At 37.6% G+C, this 18669-nt stretch overlaps 1 protein-coding gene across 1 annotated transcript in view; it reads left to right on the forward strand.

The window, feature by feature from the left end:
* The window catches only part of Cep112 (centrosomal protein 112), a 385003-nt gene that overhangs the window by 172282 nt on the left and 194052 nt on the right, over positions 1 to 18669 (forward strand). Inside the window, exon 21 of the mRNA XM_036195322.1 lies at positions 6380 to 6562. Within this exon, the coding sequence (XP_036051215.1) occupies positions 6380 to 6562 (183 nt within the window). The remainder of the gene's footprint in view (positions 1 to 6379; positions 6563 to 18669) is intronic.

Genomic DNA, 18669 nt, shown 5'->3' on the forward strand with positions numbered 1-18669 from the left:
GTATTTTGCATGTACAAATTGCTCAGAGATATAACTAGATGATGATGTTAGGTCTATGTCTCAATAATGGAAGGAATAAGGATTCTGTTTCTTAGTGTAAATCTTTATATCATGCCTTACCAAGAATATAAAAGTAATACTAAATTTCATGACCAAGACATGGTTTTGAAATGTTGCCTGGCAGGCCCTATAGAAAACTCCCTGTCTTTAATGACTGATGTCTTAAATCAAACTATTCTTTGAACTGTTAGTTTGATGATCAGTTTTTGATAGAACCCACAATGATTAAACTACTTTTAATTTGTCATTTAAAAGAAATATAGACTGAATTGTTGAGTCACTACCAAGTCTGGCTCCCTGAGTTCAACCTCCAGGACCCAGATGGAGGAAGAAGAAAACAGAATCCTTCAAGTTATCCTCTGGCACACACACAAACACATACACACTATAATCTCATTTTAAATGGGGTCATTTATAGTAGTTTCCAGTACTTTTAGTAGTAAGCTTCACTACTCTTCCAGCCACACTGACCCATGATGGAGTTAGTTACTGAACTGCCTGGCAAAACACTGGGCAACAATCAACAACTTAGCTCAGAAAACCTGCCCCAGGAGAGGGCCTTGATGATATCTAGTGGGCACACTAGAGGGCCTCACTCTTGGCAGGGGCACTGATGCCATTAAGCAGCTCTCTGTTTTGGATTCCTCTGTGTTACAGGGGCAAAATACAGGACAGGTTGCGTTGGAATTAGGCTGCCTGCTTCTAGCAGCATAGTAGGGATCAACAATGGCATGCAACACTTAGTGTCAGATGCAAGACAAAAATGATTAGTGTCATGGAGATCAGATAAGCCTGCAAAAAAGATGTTTTTTTCCACAGAGGGCTCTAGTGAAAATGGACAGAACATGGTATTCCAGGGGAAAGTAGACACAGATCCAATGAGGAGTAATTGGCTTGCAAAACATTGAGGGCAAAGTCCAGAGTTGGTGAACATACTTTAGTGTCCCACTAACATGGAAAATTATAGTCTTTCATCCAAGTATTATATCTAAGTGAGTTCACAGATCCTGAAACCATTGCTTTGGAGGGAGGCTGCATCCCTTGTTAAAGATTCTTGCGACACCACCATATGGAAATATTCCTCCAAAGGGAACTGTCATCACCTGACATGGGAGCTAACTTCATTCAGATCCTCCAGAACTGACTATTGTTAATGGTGTCACTACATAAATTTCTTAAGAGGTTGATAAATTTAAGGATAAGTAGGTTAGAGACAAAACAGATTTTTAGAACAAGACTGTGCCATACCAACCAGTTTTGTTAAAATGTAAAATTTAATTTTATGTGAATTTGGATAGAGAACAAAAGAAACTGAAGTTTCTGAAGCATTTCTGAAGTTTAGAAAGCTATTTCTTCATGTAAGGGATGAGTTCTTAGAATGTTAAGAAATATTGTTTATAACACATTGAGGTTTCAGTGCTTTAAATATTTTGAGGACATAAGTTATTCCCCACTACAGAACTCAACTTGTGTAGACTTCTTTGCTCTCAGTCTGTCACTTATGGCATTAATTGTCCATTATTGAGCTTGGTAATGTATATATTCTGTCCTATTGCCCTTCCTACAGTTATATAGGTTTGAGTTTATTTAAATCAGTTTCATTGAGGTTCTGGGTGTGATGAGATCTCATCATTGAACAGCTTTGCAAGACTTCACAGTGTGGTCACTGTGTGGCAGACCCACAGTCACTGAGTGTCATCTATAAAGGTGGCTTGACTAGGCACCACACTCTCTGGCTAGCCTTTCTTTCCCCAGAGCTTTGTGTAGTTTCTCATTGTCTTTTGACACTAAATATTGCTTCTAGCTTTTCTGGTAATCTCTTAGTTTCTCAAATTTTACCTGAAACTCTTATTGTTTTTAAGACTGGTTTGGGTCTGAAGTCGTCTATGTTTGAACCTAGTGATAATCCTGAGCAATTTCCCCCCAATTGTAATTTTCCTGGGTGGGTGTACAGTGTGCACTTCTGTGGTGCGTGCATTTTCGTCTTGGTTTATTTTAGGGAAGTTTTCAGTTTTCACAACTGCACTACATAGAGTTCTTATGTTCTTTCTTCATTCTCTGTATCTTCCCTGCACCTTCACTGTGGTTTCCTAAGGCTGTTTATCTGCAAACCTGATTTGATTTTCAGCATGCTTATGTTGCTCATTGTTGTTTCTCACGTAGATTAGTTTTAAGATGGATTTATTTTTGACCTGCAATTGATTCTCTTTTTTTACCTTCTGACTTTGAGTTTTTTCACTGTACTCATGTCGTGTTAAGTGTCCCCATAACTATTTCTGGTTTTCAAGGTTTACTTTTCCCCTTCATCATGAAGTCTCTTCTTTCTTTTCTTTTCTTTTCTTTTTTGTTCTGTTTTGTTTGATTTTCTCTAAGTTCTTTTATTTCTTTTTTCATTTAAAAATACTTATTTTTAAATTATTTTTAGTTATGTGTCCATGTTAAATGTATGGGAAGGTGGTAGTGCCTGTAGAAGCCAAGAGATATAAGTGCTTGGGAGCCACCCATGTGGGTGCTGGGAATGGAGTCTTTCTGAGGAGTAAGAAGAGCTCTTAGCCACTGAGCCATCACTCCAGCTCTATCATTTTACTTCTCGACACACTGTTTTATAGATGCCCTAACATGCTTTTATCTGACCTGGACCTCAGTCCTTTTAGATGAGAAATCTGAAACCCTCTGGACTGTTTGTGAGGCTTCTTTAAACCTCGTTATCACTGTACATCCTGTTCCCTTGGCATACACAAAGGCCTGGACCTCCCCACCTCCCTTGACTTCGAATCTCACTGACCACTCCGTATTCAGCCATGTGGATGCCCAAGGACCCAGGAGTCCAAGGAGTCCGAGATAAGGAAGACATGCAGTTTCCTGTGAGCTGTGTGTGCTCCTGAGGAAAGGAGCATGCTAGAGTCTGAAGGCTCACTCTTTACCGCACACCTGGGGCACGACTGGAGACTAGCAAAGCTTTGGTTGCCCTTTTTTTTTTTTTTCTTTTTCCTTTTTGGTTTTTCAAGACAGGGTTTCTCTGTGTAACAGCCCTGACTGTTCTGGAACTTGCTTTGTAGACCAAGCTGGCTTTGAACTCACAGAGCTCCACTTGCCTCTGCCTCCTGAGTGCTGAGATTAAAGGCCTGCGCCACTGCTGCCTGGCTGAAAGCTTTGGTTTCTAACACAGTTCTACCAAGTGATGCCCTTTGTGGTTGTGAATATCATTTCAGAATATTCCCAGAACATCTGGGCTTTTCCTGTGGACTCTGCCATTTATCTAGAGAAGACAAGAGAATTTGATCATGAAGAAACTTAAGCTGAGCCCAGAAGAAACTTATAAAATCTAGAAATTAGCCACATGGTGTGCAAGTGAGCAGACAGTCCTTAGCTCTTGCATTTGCCAGGACTCACTAACCTAGAGGTTATTCCTTAAGAAGACTTCCCGGGCAATGGCAAGACATTAAATTAACAATTCGTGAACATCTATTTTTATAGGCAAAATTCTATTAACTATTTTTCTCTTTTTCTCTTTTCTTTTCTTTTTTTTTTCTTTTAGTAAAGAAACATTTGACCAATGCAGAATAATTGAGCAGGCTATCAGAACACTTCAGAATTCTGAATTTAGAGAGTTAACTGAAGTTGTGTGGGAGAGTATTGCTAGATTACAAAAGAGTTCAGTAGTGTTGTATGTGGATGGTAGCATTTCATGACAATCTTCTCTATCTTCTGTGTCCTGAATTCTTTGCAGCCTCCTTTCTGTAAAGTGTTCCAGGCCTTGGAGGTAGGAATGTGGGGGAGATATAGTTTTCTTATTTAGGACATTGCTCTTCAGTCATTATTCTCAGGACTTTGATAACATAGAAGTCTCTGCTTCAACCACTACCTCTGCAGAAAGAAAGGCTCATCTCTGTCTCAGGATAAAAGCTGAAGCAGGCTATATATCTAAACATTTAGATGGCTGTCTGACTGTGTGTTTATTAAGGGAGACAATGACGGTGTGTTCCTTCCTTGGGCTCATGCTCTACACAGCCATAGGCTTTGGGCCTGGTTTGTAGTATCAAGTATCAAGTGTATATTCCTGCTCATGGAACAGGCCTGGCATCCAGTAAATTGCAACCACACATACTCAGCAACCTGCATGCACAGGACTGGCCTTCCAACTTCCTGTCATGAATAGAGAAGGTGCCATGTGTCCTGTCTTTTCCTAAGGAGCTAATGACTGTCAATGGTTGCTGAAGGAAGTAATGTCAATTTCTCTAATATAGTGACTTGGGGACTAGGTGGGAAGAAGACAACATTCAGAAGCAAAGGAAGGGGTCATGCCAGAGAGTAATGGAGTGACTATAACCCAGTACACTGTATGAAAAACTGTTGTAAAATAAAAGGAGGGGATACAATTGGACATTATCACCACTGGCCTCACTCCTACTTCTTGGCATAGGTCCTTTGAAGGAAAATATCTTATAATTCTTCCTTTCTAGTCCCAGGTGATTTGGTTACTTATAAATATTTTGCCTTCTATCAACTTTAAATCATACCCATTCTCCTAATTTCTAAAAAGTGCTCACAGACCCAAGTAGAACTTTCTATGTCTCCTTCTACTTCTCTTCATTGGAGAATGTGCTTGAATAATTTTGATTGCTTTAAATTTTTATTATAATGATACTTGATATTATAACACTGAGTAGAAATAATAATGTGTCCAAGAATTAATGATATTCCAGTTCAATAATTCATACAGTTAGCTGCTGAAAATTGGCTCTAATAATGGTCACTTTATAATTTCTCTCTTCAGTTGGGATTAGTATTATAGTTGAGTGAATCACAGAATAAAACTTCTACTTATTTTAAATAATAAAAAACAACCTTTTATTTAGTATTTGATGTACTTAGTATATATTATTAAAAAACACTATTTTTTCCTCTTTACTGATAACATTGGAATAATATAGGGGCAAACACCCAAATTTTAAATGAGTTCACTAGAATACATCTTTGGTCTCAGATGAAAAAACGCATTTTCCATATAATTTATATATTGCAACATACTTATAAGTGGATATATTCAAGCATTAGCATACATTTCTTCTAAATAGTATAGCACATTCATGAATGATTATAAATTTATTATTGATTTTCCAATATTTTTAAACATGTGTTCTAATCTAAAATGAACTTAATTTATGCTTTGATTCTTGATTTGCAATTAGGGACTGAAAACTTAGAATTTCATAGGAAAATGACTTTTGAGATTTAGTGCTATGTGCATTCCTGGAGAAATGACTGCTATAGCTTTAAGATAAGGTAGTCTGATGATTCATTGCAGGAAACAAGATCGATTTGGAGCAGGCTCCTACTGTTAGCTTTTTTGAAGATGGATTCTCACGCCGAAAATAACACAACATATTCTAAATAACAGAACCCCCCTCCCCGAAATCCACCAAAACTGAAGAAAAATCCAAGTGACTGTTCTTAGCAGCTGTGTGGCCTGGAGTTCACTGGGGAAGCTGGCTTCCTGCAGTCCCTATTCATCACCTGCTTCAAAGACAGCCTGGCTGGCTATAGTTTGCAGGCCAGGTAGGGTGCCATTGTGCACAGTCTGGGAGGATTAGTATCAAAGCTTCGGCAACCAGGCCCTTGGTCTTAGGCTGCCATTCAGTCTAGCAGGGAGAGGCTAAGACTGGCCAAGGTCACAGTCTCCAGTGTGGAGTGGACTGGGAAAGGATCCTGAGAATAGAATGCTTTTTATGAAATCATGGCGCAGGCTTGCAGCACAGCAGGTGTCCTTCTGGAAGACATAACATCTGTTTATGTTGGTATACCGTAGCTGACAGAGAGATAATAGAGCTTTGAAATTTATCATTTTATTTCTGAAGGACAACTGTATATACAATAATCTAGATGCATATTTAGCTCAGATCTTTTATTGGAAAATCATAAAGGGAACTGATCGATTTAATTGCTGCTTTTTACATGTATATATATTCAAGCAGAAAGCAAAGCTTACTGACTATTAACCATTTACAACCATTGCTAATCAGCAATACTCAATTCTTGGGGAAGAAATACCTAGCATTCAATGTAAATTTTTTTCAGTGTTCAGACATTAGTGTCAACAGATTGCAAAGGATTTCCTGAATATGACAAATGTCTTGAATATTTGGAGTTTTAGATAAAATGTTCCCCATTAAATGAAGGTATTTTAAGGGTGAGGTAATAATGACGCAAAAATAAAATTTTCAACTTGGACAAATTAGAGAAAAATTAAGCTGTACATGAGTTGTCATGACGACAAGGATGTTCTGTTGATGAACTGTCCTCCTCATTGTCCAATCAGATAGTGGAGCTGAAGCTGGAGCATGAACAGGAGAAGACGCACCTATTACAGCAGCATAACGCAGAGAAGGATAGCCTAGTCCGAGACCATGCACGGGAAATTGAAAACCTGGAGGAACTGCTTCGCGCTGCCAATATGGAGCACGAAAATCAAATTCAAGAGTCCAAGAAACGAGATGCACAGGTAATTATCAATAATATTTGCTAAAACGGGTGTCTATCTTTAAAAAGTCATCAGTGTTTCATGTTTTCTTCTTCTTCTTCTTGATGCACGCTGTTTGATCATTTGCAAAACTGACATATAAATGTGATTTTTTTTTGTTTTCTCCCCCCGCCTACCCCCCTGTTTGGAGGATGAATAAGGCTTTAACTACAGAAACCACAGGTAGCCAGATTAAAAATCCCATGGCGCGCTATAACTTGGTCCCTTTTTTATAATCTTGTCTCAGTTCCTTTCATGATTTTTTTTAAAGGTATGCCCCTTACCCCTCCCATCGGCCTTAGAAAATCCCTAAGAAATATATTAGCCTCACCCCTGGCTTTTTGTTTTAATCTCTGAAGGCAATCAAGCAGCTGCTTTAATATTTGCTTCCTCGCCTATTGTTGCTTTTTTTCCATGAGACTCTATGTTTGATTAGCTTACTTGGATGGTAATTGATAAAAATGACTCCAGAGAAGGGCTGTTTCCCATCAGGTCTGTTGCTTTTTCCTGCATGCACACACACACATGCCTCCTAGCCTCCATCTCTGTAGTCCCTGTTGGAAGCCATTTGGCAGAATAACCCCCAACTGTGGTAGCATTTGACTCTTCAAACTTATGGATGAAATGTGCACTGTCAGCATGGAAAATTATCTTTATAAATTTCAAATGAAAAAAATCTTATTGGGTATGTATCTTTGTGGTACAATACATTCTTTAGGGTATATATTATCAAGGGCCTTTAGTATATCCTCTTGAGCAGATTGCTGTGAAATTTTATTAAAGAAAAATTTAAGAGTAATTGACAACAATAAAAAGATAATTTTCTTTTCTAATAAAACCATATCATCTACTAGGTCTAAAGATCTCTTTTGCCATTGAAACCCAAGCATGCTAACCACACCACAGATAAGCCTTGATTATCTTCCTTCTAAAATAATATCATTTCCAAATAGAAAAATAAATCTTCTGTTATGGTATGTGTTTAAGCCATTTTGTAATTACCTAAACATCAAAACATTTCTAATTAAAGAAGATGTTAATTTTTGAGTAACGAGTGAGTGGCGGTAAGGCAAAGCAAGCATGAGACTTGGTTGTTTTTCATTTGACCTTGGCTTTGGCTTTTATTTCAGAGTAACTGGTGAACTAGGAGTATTGTTGGTGCAGAATTTCTGTCAATAGTATCTGTTTATGGGGAAAGTATGTTTCTATTGTTTATGGTTATATGCTTACTAAAAGGTGATTAGTGTAGTACGCATGGCCCCAAACTAATCATATGGTTTCTAACAATATTCATTGTAATTTTTCTGATAACCTCGTTAGAACCTTTAGAAAATATATGCTGTTCTGTTAATTTTCAGTCATATGATTTTTTAAAGAATGTTTTCAAACATGTTCTTCATGTGTAATGTTAACCTTACCATTGTCTCCTCACAAGGGACTTGAGGTCTGGGTCAGGATCTGTTTGCACAGAAAAATCACATAATAGATACAATAAAATCCATTAGTTTGCTTAAATGCCCACTATTTTGGTACTACGGTAGAAAGCTGACACACTGGAGGTCAAATTCATAGGAAATCTTTGTGATTTTGCATATGCCGTATCTGCCATGTAGGGTGCGGTCCATCTGATCATAACAAAAGGGAAATTTTAGAACTGTTATATGTAATTCAACCACAGGAATGGTCCAATATGGCTGTTCCCTGGGTTTCTGCTCAGCACAGTATTAGCTATGAAGACTCTGTGACATCTTCAAATGCTTTGGTTTAGGAGATCTCTCATGTTTGGTGTCTTTCTTAGAGCGTTTTACTAATTGGGATTGCTGTCATGGGAATGCCAGTAAGCAATGCAAACGCAGACTCCATTCATTCCTAAGCAAAATGAAAATAACTTGGTATACATTGTTACCTAGTTGTGTTTGGAGAATACAATTTTAAAGAACTTTTATTAGTAACTACATTTAAAAATTTTATCATGCGTAACCAAAATACTAATGATTTGAGTCTATGGTGATTCACTGAGGATAGTAACTCAGTTTCCTTCAAGTAGCTCCTAAATTTTTATATTATATCTTTTCATGATTGTGGCCTAAAAATTTAATGTATAATACCTTTGAAGTACTAAATTCACATTCACAAATTAGAAATACACAGAATAGCTTGGTGTTTTTTAAAATAGATGTAAAAAATTACTGTAGTGTTTGATGCAGAAAAAAACCCGCATGTATCTTAGGTATTACATTGTTTATTTTTTTCATTTCCGGAAAGATTTGATTTTCAGTTACCATTTGGCTCATCCACTTTAGCATTGGAGGCCATTTTGTAAGAAAGACTATCTTCATTCCTTAGCTACAGAGCAGCACTGCAGTGTCTGGTTTGGATAGCGTGGCTTTGTTTGCTGCGCTCTTCTTCCATCAGACCCTGATAGTGAGGGTAATAGTCAAACTAAGTCATTTCAGCTTCTTCTGGATATGTAATATATTATATGCTGAAAGACAACCATTACTGTGTAGTTATCCTTTGCAGTGTGAGTCTTGCCAACTAGAACTTCCTCTTGGTGAATATGATTATAATTATAACAAATTAGATTTTATCCTCATCATTCCCCTTTTCTAAGATAATGATAGCACCCATAATACATCTAAGGACAGTTAGCCACTGCCCTCATTTATTAACTAGTTATTCTATGTGTATGTTTCATTTTTCCATACTTTTTAGCAACAGGATAGCTTTTTGTGTGATAATTATATTTACTAAAATGCACATCAAGTTTTGTCACCATTGTTTAACATGTTCAGTCTGGGTCTGTCTAAGATCATATTTTAGAAAAAATAACCAGGTTGATAGAAATCAACACATATAGAAATCCTTGATTTTCTCAAATATTCTTTATTTACCAATATTCTCTTAATGAAAAATGAAGAATGATTTAATTGATTCAATCACATTTTAATGTAAAGAAAATTTATAAATATCATCTTACAAAGCTTTGTCTAGTATGGCAGTTCTGTATGCAATTCTTATTTTGCTTTTATATTGTCACACTATGAATTTATAATATTATGTTGAATTGGAAGAAAAATAAAATGTAAGTTTCCTTAACTTGTGGTTGTCAGTTGTCAGTTTAGGATGATGAACCTTTTCGAGATTTCTTGTTCTTATCTGTGCATGTCCTGAATGAAAATTGTTTGTGAATACCAAAAGACAGTTTTGTGGAGCCTTTGTGACCCACTCCAGAGGTGATGTCACCACCTTAGAAGGTCTATATGATCTGTTGCAGGATAAACAGATCAAGGATTCAGGGAAACTGGCAGCCACTAAGAGCCCTCCTCAGGACAGCATCCTTAGAGAAACTTATTAGCAATGTCCAAAAATATGTTAAACCTATCATTTATATGTGCACTATGGATTTTGCATAACATTGGCATATTGAATGTCTTTAGTATCTTAAATGGACAGTCATGACTCTAATCGTTATTAAACAACTTTTGCATAGTAAGTAGATAAATCAACTTAATTTTGCTTTATTCACTTTAAGAAGCGGTACCTATTGCACATTCTAAAATGTGAAATTTATAGACCTTTACTTTAAAACTTTCCTGAGAAGATATTTATATTTTTAAAAATTGTATTCTAACAACATTGTATTTTCTATTAATTTTCATATATGAGCACAATCTATAAATTCCCATTTGTAATTTGGATTTGTGTACTGCAATGAATTAAGCATTACTCTAACTCTTTGAAGGTTTTCAAAGGGTTAATTGAACAATATGTGTAATCTAATCATTATTGGTGCACTTGTGGACACAGTCTTTAGGCTTAGATAGCATTTCTCTATCAAAAATGTTCGACTTTTGTTTGTATACCTAATTCTTTAAAAAATGGCTAAAGGCAATGTTTTATAATAACTTCATACTTTATGATCAAAAATAATAATTAAGCTATAGATGATGTTAATCACACAGAACATCTACACTTGTAAAAGTGTCCATAGGCAGTGTGAGGTTAACCTGTGAGCTTGCTAGAAGCCAAGGCAAGAAGGGAAAATGGTGCCATATGTGATTCTAATTACAATGAGAAAAGCCGTAACTTTCTCCCTAATTCTCATTTTGGTATAAATTTGTGATATGGGACTGAATGGTGACATAAAACTGATAATTGTGGCTTCTGTATATTAAACATTTTCAAAAATCAGATGGAGAAATGTTAGAATCTTTGAGCATTTTCACAAAATGTAAGTAATATTCTCTATATTAATGAGCCTAAATTTCATTTTAATTTATTAAGAATATTGTTTTTCTCAAATCAGAGAACAAAGTTACTTTAAAACATCTAACTTTTGAGACATTATAAATCATATGAAAGTACATTTTGAGGGACAAATCTACCAAATTCCAGCACTGTCACTTTATTGCTGGGCCTGAACTCTAGTAAAATATTTTGAAGTAACAATTCAAATATGGCTGAGTCTGTAAGTAGATTAGAAGTTACCTAATTTCCAAATGCTTTTCTATCTTACATTATATTCTGTTCTCTGAATTGACTATATGAAATTATTAGGGAGAAAAATGGAATCTATTCCAGGAATAAAAAATACTTATATCTGTGCTAAATGACCAAAGTGTTTCATCATTATCTATTGTTGTTTCCATATTCCAACGGAGTAAAGATTTTTAGTTCTTTGGGTCACACCAAACTGATTGCTTAGAAACCCAAACTATGTGACTCTTTATTTCCCTAACTTAATGAGGCAGCTGGTGAACTGTCACCCTGCCTGTTCTTCACTTCCTCTAGAGACAGTCACACCAGAGTAAGCTGCCTGGTGCTCCAGCTGTGTACACACAACACTTGGATAGTTGTCCCTGACACACCCAGCTATTTGTATTATAGGGAAAGCAGAGGAGAAGTAAGTGTGTTTTGAGTGTTAAGAGGATTTGAGGCAGTGTACGAAGTTGTTACCATGCACTAGGGGGGGAAGGACTTTTCACATTTCACTTTAATTTGCAAAAGGAAAACAGGACTTTTGGGGGAGCTTTCTGATAAAACTCATTACAACGATATGCTTCTTTTGATTTTTGTCGTTATCTAACTGCCCTATTTCTCTGTACTTTTAAAGCATAAGTAGAGATTTCCTAAGTAAGCCATTTTTAAAAAGCCTGTGGGGGAAATTCCATATTTTTCTAATACCGTCCTAGATCATATAGATTTTTCCAAGTAGAAGTGATAGGAAATCCCATTTATATTTTGACATAGATATACTGATGGGAAGATCTCATTTTATTTGTATCTAACAGTGGTTTCTTTATGGGGATTTTAATAATATGCTTGTGTTAGCTGTATGTTATACAAATTAAAATATATAGGCAGAAATATAAGTGGGTGTCATTTCAAGTAAAGATAAAGCTTACAATTTTGAAATATTTCTATATTTGTTTTTCCATTATAATTCTAAAATTGTTCGCCTTACAAAGTACAAATAAATGAGTCATCTTAATCTTCATCATGGAAAAGGGAATTCTAAGCAAAATTACTAGCTTAAACAAGTAATTTATTTTTCTAAGAATGATCCATTCCTACAAGAATTATACAGTGTATCTGTAGTTCTGTGCATATTTTTAAAAATGGGTTAGTTACCATGGAAACCACATGCTATGGTATGTGGTCCACTTTTAGATAAAGAATATTCATTTAAAGAGAAACCTTCTAAATAAGAATGTATAAAGTATTCCTTTTGAATTAACAACCTTGTATCAACTAATAATGACTGCTTTAAAAATCTTTCCTTTGTTCTCATTATACTTAATGGGTTTCTTTGGAAATATTAAAATTGTTCTTGAAAAAGAGTTAATTAAATGCTGGACACAGTTTAAATAGAGAGTAGAACAGAATCCTTCTGTAGTGGCAAAACAGTTTGGCAAGGAAGCAGAGGTCATTGAATATAGGTTGTTCTATGACATACACAAAGGCATTATTCATAGCTGATGTCTTAAGTGCCCAATAAGAATAATATTGTCAGGTTAGGTCAGCTAGAGATGATCACATTTTAATTATTTCAGTTTGTAGATAAGGAACTTGGGATTCAAGGACATCATCTTGTCCAAGGTCACAGAACTAGCAAACAGGGCTCCTTACTCTTAATTCAGTGTTTGTTTGTTTTATGTCAGAACATCCTCAAAAAAAGTTTGTAGGTTTCTGAAAAGATTTGGACATGACAAAAAATGCACAGGCTTGTACATGAAGCCTTCTCTAGCCTGGGAGAAACTCACAGCCTTTGTCTCCCATGCTGACTCTGGGCACTTAGAGTCTGTTTCTTTCGGTGACTGCCATCCTCAGTGTTACTGGAAAGTCCTACTGGACTAAGGCTTTTGGCCTCCACTGGCAGTCTACTGCAGTGGCTCTCTCTATCTGCGTGTGCAGAACAACACTGCTGCAGGGAATACCGCTAATTATCTCTAGTGCAGTGGCCTTGCTCCTCACCTGTGTTTCAGTGAGATCACTGAGAGTGTTGGCAGAAATGATCTTTGAGGAGGTGGTGGGCGAATGTCTTCTTCCTTGATGTCTCAGGACAGCCAGTTTTGGATTTCTGACCCCATCAGTTGTGTAAGGGACATCCCTGAGGTCTTCATTTGTATAGTTGAAGTAATTTTTCATGACAGAGTAGTTGAAGCCAGAGTGCAAGAAATGATTGGCAAAATGATGATATCATCAAATGTTCAAAGCGCTGGCAAATGGAAGCTTATTAAGCTGTCATTGAGTCCTATTCTGGACTAATTGGAATCATGCCTGGTTGCATGATATGAGTGATATTTAACAACTGAGCCATTTTTATGACAAGATGACAGAAATGGATGTAAAGGAGAACTTGTCATCATATTTGAAGAGGAGAGCAGGGCACTGCAGGACAATTATGCACCTTCTCTCAAACTAGTTTAATGTTTCATACAGAAAGTGCTTGAAAAAATAGTTTCCTCCCTAGAAACTTGTTAAACAATAAAAGAGGTCTTATTAAACCTAAAGTATTGAAATCAGTATTAATGATTTGAAATTTGAAGATTTGAAACAATTAGTAAACTACAATTATTAAAGGTTCACTTGTTTTAATAATTATTCAATTTGATGAACCTTCTAATATTTTTAGATATTTGTATATTAAACAATTGGTAAAAGCAATACAAAATTAGAAAATATTAACAATTAGTCTTCTAGGGTTTGAACATGTGTTATTTTTCTAGTTCATTTGTCTTTTTTCCCTTAGATTTAAAACCAAAGCCTAAATGTATCTGTACTATTTGAATGTGAAGTCATGGTATTTCAGAGGATAGAGTTTGAGGCACTAAGAAGTTGAATCTAGGTCTTTGTCCTTGTCTGGGGGACAGTTGTAGTGTAGCATTAGTCTCTGGACGTCTGTGCGCGTCTTCCCTGTAATACAGCGGTGGTGGCACATGCCTTTAGTCCCAGCATTCTGGAGGCAGAGGCAGGCAGAGCTCTTTGAGTTTGAGGCCAGCCTGGGCTACAGAGCGAGATCCAGGACAGCTGGGGCTACACAGAGAAACCTTGTCTTGAAAACAACAACAAATATACAGTGACCCCTAAATGAAAAGGAGATTTCAGAGAGCAGAGAGCCCACAGTGTTTCCAGGCCCAATCGCAGAACAAGTGAATTTTCCAGTAGGAAAATTTGAAAGTTACAAATCTTTGAAAAGTTTAAAACAAATTAGGTAATTTGTTTATCTTAATGTCTTATATTAATTATTATTTATCTTTATTTTTTTAGTATTTCCAAAGCTGCAATTTAATATTCAAAATGTATGTTTTCATTAATGTTGTCTGAAAAAACAAATATTTGAAATGTAAATATTATGTGCACTTATTGGGCAAATGATTTGATAGCTCCAAATATAGCCAGGCATGATATCCAGTGAGAAAAGTGGAGGGCAAGGCTTGAAGACTTTTTGTTCCTCAGATCTTTAGATTACTACATAAAATGGCATTTGATAAAAGCTGCAGATTTAAAATGTGGAGTGTTCTACACTTTCATATTATAGTCAGCCTAACTGTGAAGATGTTTCAGTCTTTGGGCAAAACATGGAACACCTTTCTAGTAGCATGCAAGAAAAAAAATCATCACCAATACTGTGGATGCTTTTTTCTTTATTTTTGAGAATTTCCAATCATATATATAATGAAATATGATCATATATATCCTTTCTCCCCTCCAACTTCCAGCATGTACACCCAGCACATCCCCTCCCAATAACATCACACACACACACATACACACACACATACACACACACATGTGTTTATATATATTAATATAAAACACACACATATATACATATATAATATGCTGTATGTATATACATAAACATACACACATAAAGTCAAATTAGTGCTGCCCATATGTGTATGGGTGTATGACCATCCACTGGAACATGGGAAACCTACCAGTAGTCACACCCTCAAAGAATGACTTCCCTACCTCTAGAAACAATACACTGCCGATATCTCTTCAGTAAGCGCTGGCGACTAGAGAACATGTACCCTACCTATGCTCGAATTTTGGCTGTCCTGATCTTGTATAGTTCTTGTGCAGGTAACCACTGTTGTTGTGAGTTCAGGATTACAATAGCCTTGTCCTAAAGGCAGCATTACATAGCATTACATAGCACTCGCCCCATCCTTCAGTCCTTCTGCCTCCTTTCCCATGATGGTCCCAAGCCTTGGTGGTGGGGTTGATATGGGTGTCCTGTGAGAGGCGGAGCGCCCAGGATCTCGTTTTCAACACTTTGACTGGACAGTCATCTATCCATTGACTGCTGTTCCTGCACAAAGAAGCCACTCTGACAGAGGTGGTGACAGCCCAGGGTCTGTGGTTATAAACATGAGTATGTCAAACCACTTGACAGTTTGGCCACTTAGCCAAGCCCAGCCTGGCTTTTGACCAGGATCACAGTGCCAGTGTTAAATGCCGTCCATGTAGCAGGCCTCACATCTGATCAGTTAGTGGTTAATTATCCCACAGTTGTGCCACTGTTATCCCAGGTGACAGTCCCCTGGCATGTTGGTGTTGCAGAATGAAGGGTCCAGTGTGGGTGAGTCCATTGATGTCTTTTCTCCCCTAGCAGCCTGCAAAGCACCGTGAAAGCTAAGTGGTTCAATTCAAAAATATGAAGAGTACATCTCCCCAAAATTTCAGTCATTATCTATTCTTATTTCTACTTGAAACCACAGTAGTATGGATTCATATTGAAAATGTGAAGTCCCAATAAAAGCTATAGAACTATCACTCCTCAAAGAATAGTACCTCAAGTTTATTTGTACATAATGTTTTTTATATAAACATTAGCCAAAATTATGAATACAGAATTTTTCTTTGGCATCAACTTTATTAATTATCCTCCTAAGATTTTGAGTTCTCTGCTCTGCCAGGCCTTAGGCTTGGTGTGATAGTGAGTTTGAGACTGGGTGACTAAGTGGACCAAGCTCATGATGATGACAGTCTCATCTAAGGCAGTGTCATAGAGACAGTAGATAAGACAGTGAGGGAGAGTGAAGAGACCAGAGCTACGGTTTGATGTGTCACTAGACATCTAGGTATTAATGCCACTGGGTTATGTGAACATATAGGATCAATGTTCAAAAGAAAGTTCTCTATCACCATTAGAAATAGATTGGGGTCACAAGCACGGATTGTAATGGATTCCAGTGTGATAGAGGCAGAAGAGAATTGGGAGGTATACAGTGTGTAAAGAGGTGAGAAATACAAACAGAGAAAATGTCAAGAGAGAGGGAGAGAACCTAGAGCAAATAATTACTAAAATGTAAATCCCTGCCTGGCACCTAGATTGATGTGGGGATTTGGAATGGACACATACTTTTAAACAACCTTCCCCACAGTAGGTTATTTATTTCCAAACTGTAAACTGTGAGTGTGGAACAGAAGTAGACTACTATACCAGATGAGCAGCAGCCTATAAAGACTGATGCTGCTTCCCATAGTTCTGCAGGTGGACATGGATTGAGAGATTAAGGAGTCCTGTAAGGAGCCATGAAACAAGGCTCAGATGAGTGAAGCAACCTGGGCCATTAGTGACTGAGTAGAGGTCATGGATTGCAGGTAGACATGTTAGTGGTGTAAGGAGCATTGTGAATACCCCACCCAGCCTTCCCAGTCCCACTGTTGCTTTGGTAAGTCTTCAGGACCACAGGAAACTTTGCTCAAGTTGATAGCAAGAAAGGCTTTACATCTCCCCTGGATGAATGTGGTTGACTGCCAGAATCACCCAGTAAAGTACAAATTCAGTTCTAGCAGGCTTAGCTTGCATATCCCTTCAAGCTAGAGTTTGAGGAGCCAAGGCCAGGGAGAGAACATCCAGCACAAACTTAGAGGTCATGAGGTCAGCACAGGCTGGATGGAAGTCCTTCTGTGAGGGTCCTTGCCAGGCAATTTAGCCAGAGGAGGAAGCATTACAATTGAGATAATGGCTACTCCATCGTTATCTCTCTGCATTTCAAGTCAGATGATAGAGCAGGCCTTACAGAACAGGGGAAGTCCTCATTGAAGTGAAAATCTGAACATTGAACTGGGAATGAGAATAAATGATTGCTAAGGGCATGTTTAACATCTTTTAAAAAAATTAAATTCTTCTCATAAGCTGAAACCCGTTATACTAGAGAGTGAAGCTAGGTGGGTGAAGAGAATAAAAGGAGAAGGCAGAGGGATTTGCAGAATGATAATCTCCAGTAGCATGCCAACTGGAGGTTTGTCCAGAGGCTTGGGTATCTGGAGATGGGTGTCAGGGAGGCCAGCAGTAGGGAAGTGCAGACAAGACAAGGAGATGCTTTGAGGAAGCTTCACCCAGTTTGAAGTTGTCACCAAGGCTAATCACCAGTCACCTAGAGACATGGAAGAAGAAAGCAGGCCCTTCTTTGGGAAAATCACCCTTAAATTTTCCCTATCACAGAAAACTTGGGGTGGGGGGTAGGTGGGAAGCTGTTTGATCAACTGCTTAAGGGCTGAACAGTAGGCTTTCTGCTCCCTCCGGTTGGAACACACTGATTCAGCTCTCTGGCTCTCAAGTCTGCAGCTTCATTCTGCTAGTCCTTCCTGCTGTGCCCCAGTCCCTACCCAGGCACCCTGTCTGCAGAGTAGCTGCCCTGGGAATCATTGCTGGGTTGGGCTGTCAAAGCGAAAGTCGTATACTGTAGGGTTTGACTAGATATAGCTATGTGGGATTCTAGCAGAGACAATGATAGTGTTCACAAATTGCCAGTTGTGGGGCAGTGGGAAATTTCAACATATGCTTTATAAAGATGAATATTTTCATTAAAATATGATATTGTTGTATATAGAAATATAACCATTTTCAATTTCAAATGGCCTAGTTTTTTTCCTGTACATTATTTAGCTTGAGAATGAGAATTGAGCATATATTTATATGTTCAACCCTGTCCCACATGTTCTGGAAGGAGGTACTGTGATCTCAGTCTTCACAGATGGGAAGGCAAGTCCAAACAGTTGTTCTTATATGAAAAGATAGGATTTGAACCCAAATCCATCTGATGGCAACACCCAGGAACTCTTTCTCACCTGCACAGCATTGTGGATATAAATTACAGGCATACCCATTGGCAGGAGACATTTCTGCTACTGCTCACTAGAAGTTTGTAGCTAACCTTCATAAATATTGTGAGGGCAATCCAGTTGACATGAGAACTCTGCAGATGAGTGGATGCTCAACACCCTCCTGCTCCCTGAATGTTAGTAGAGTGTTCACCAGCATTTCACTGTCAGTGTTACTGCTCTTTCTTTGGAAGTGGGCAGTAAGGTCACATTATAGTCGCAGCTGCAGTGTTTTCTCCTGTGCGCCTCTGTCTCCTCAGAACCCCAAGGCAGCCCGTGGTTGTTTAGATTGAGCTCTGGAATGCTTTTAAACATTAATTTGCTTTGACATGACTTGGTGCACAAATTAATTATTCAGGCACACATTGTTCCAAGTGCATGAAAAGAACGAAGCTGTGGTGGAACACATCCCAACTACCACATGTGAACTGTAATGTTACAATCAATCCGACTGTTAAAGAACA

The sequence above is a fragment of the Onychomys torridus genome, chromosome 8 (genome assembly GCF_903995425.1).
Source record: "Onychomys torridus chromosome 8, mOncTor1.1, whole genome shotgun sequence".
NCBI lineage: Eukaryota > Metazoa > Chordata > Mammalia > Rodentia > Cricetidae > Onychomys > Onychomys torridus.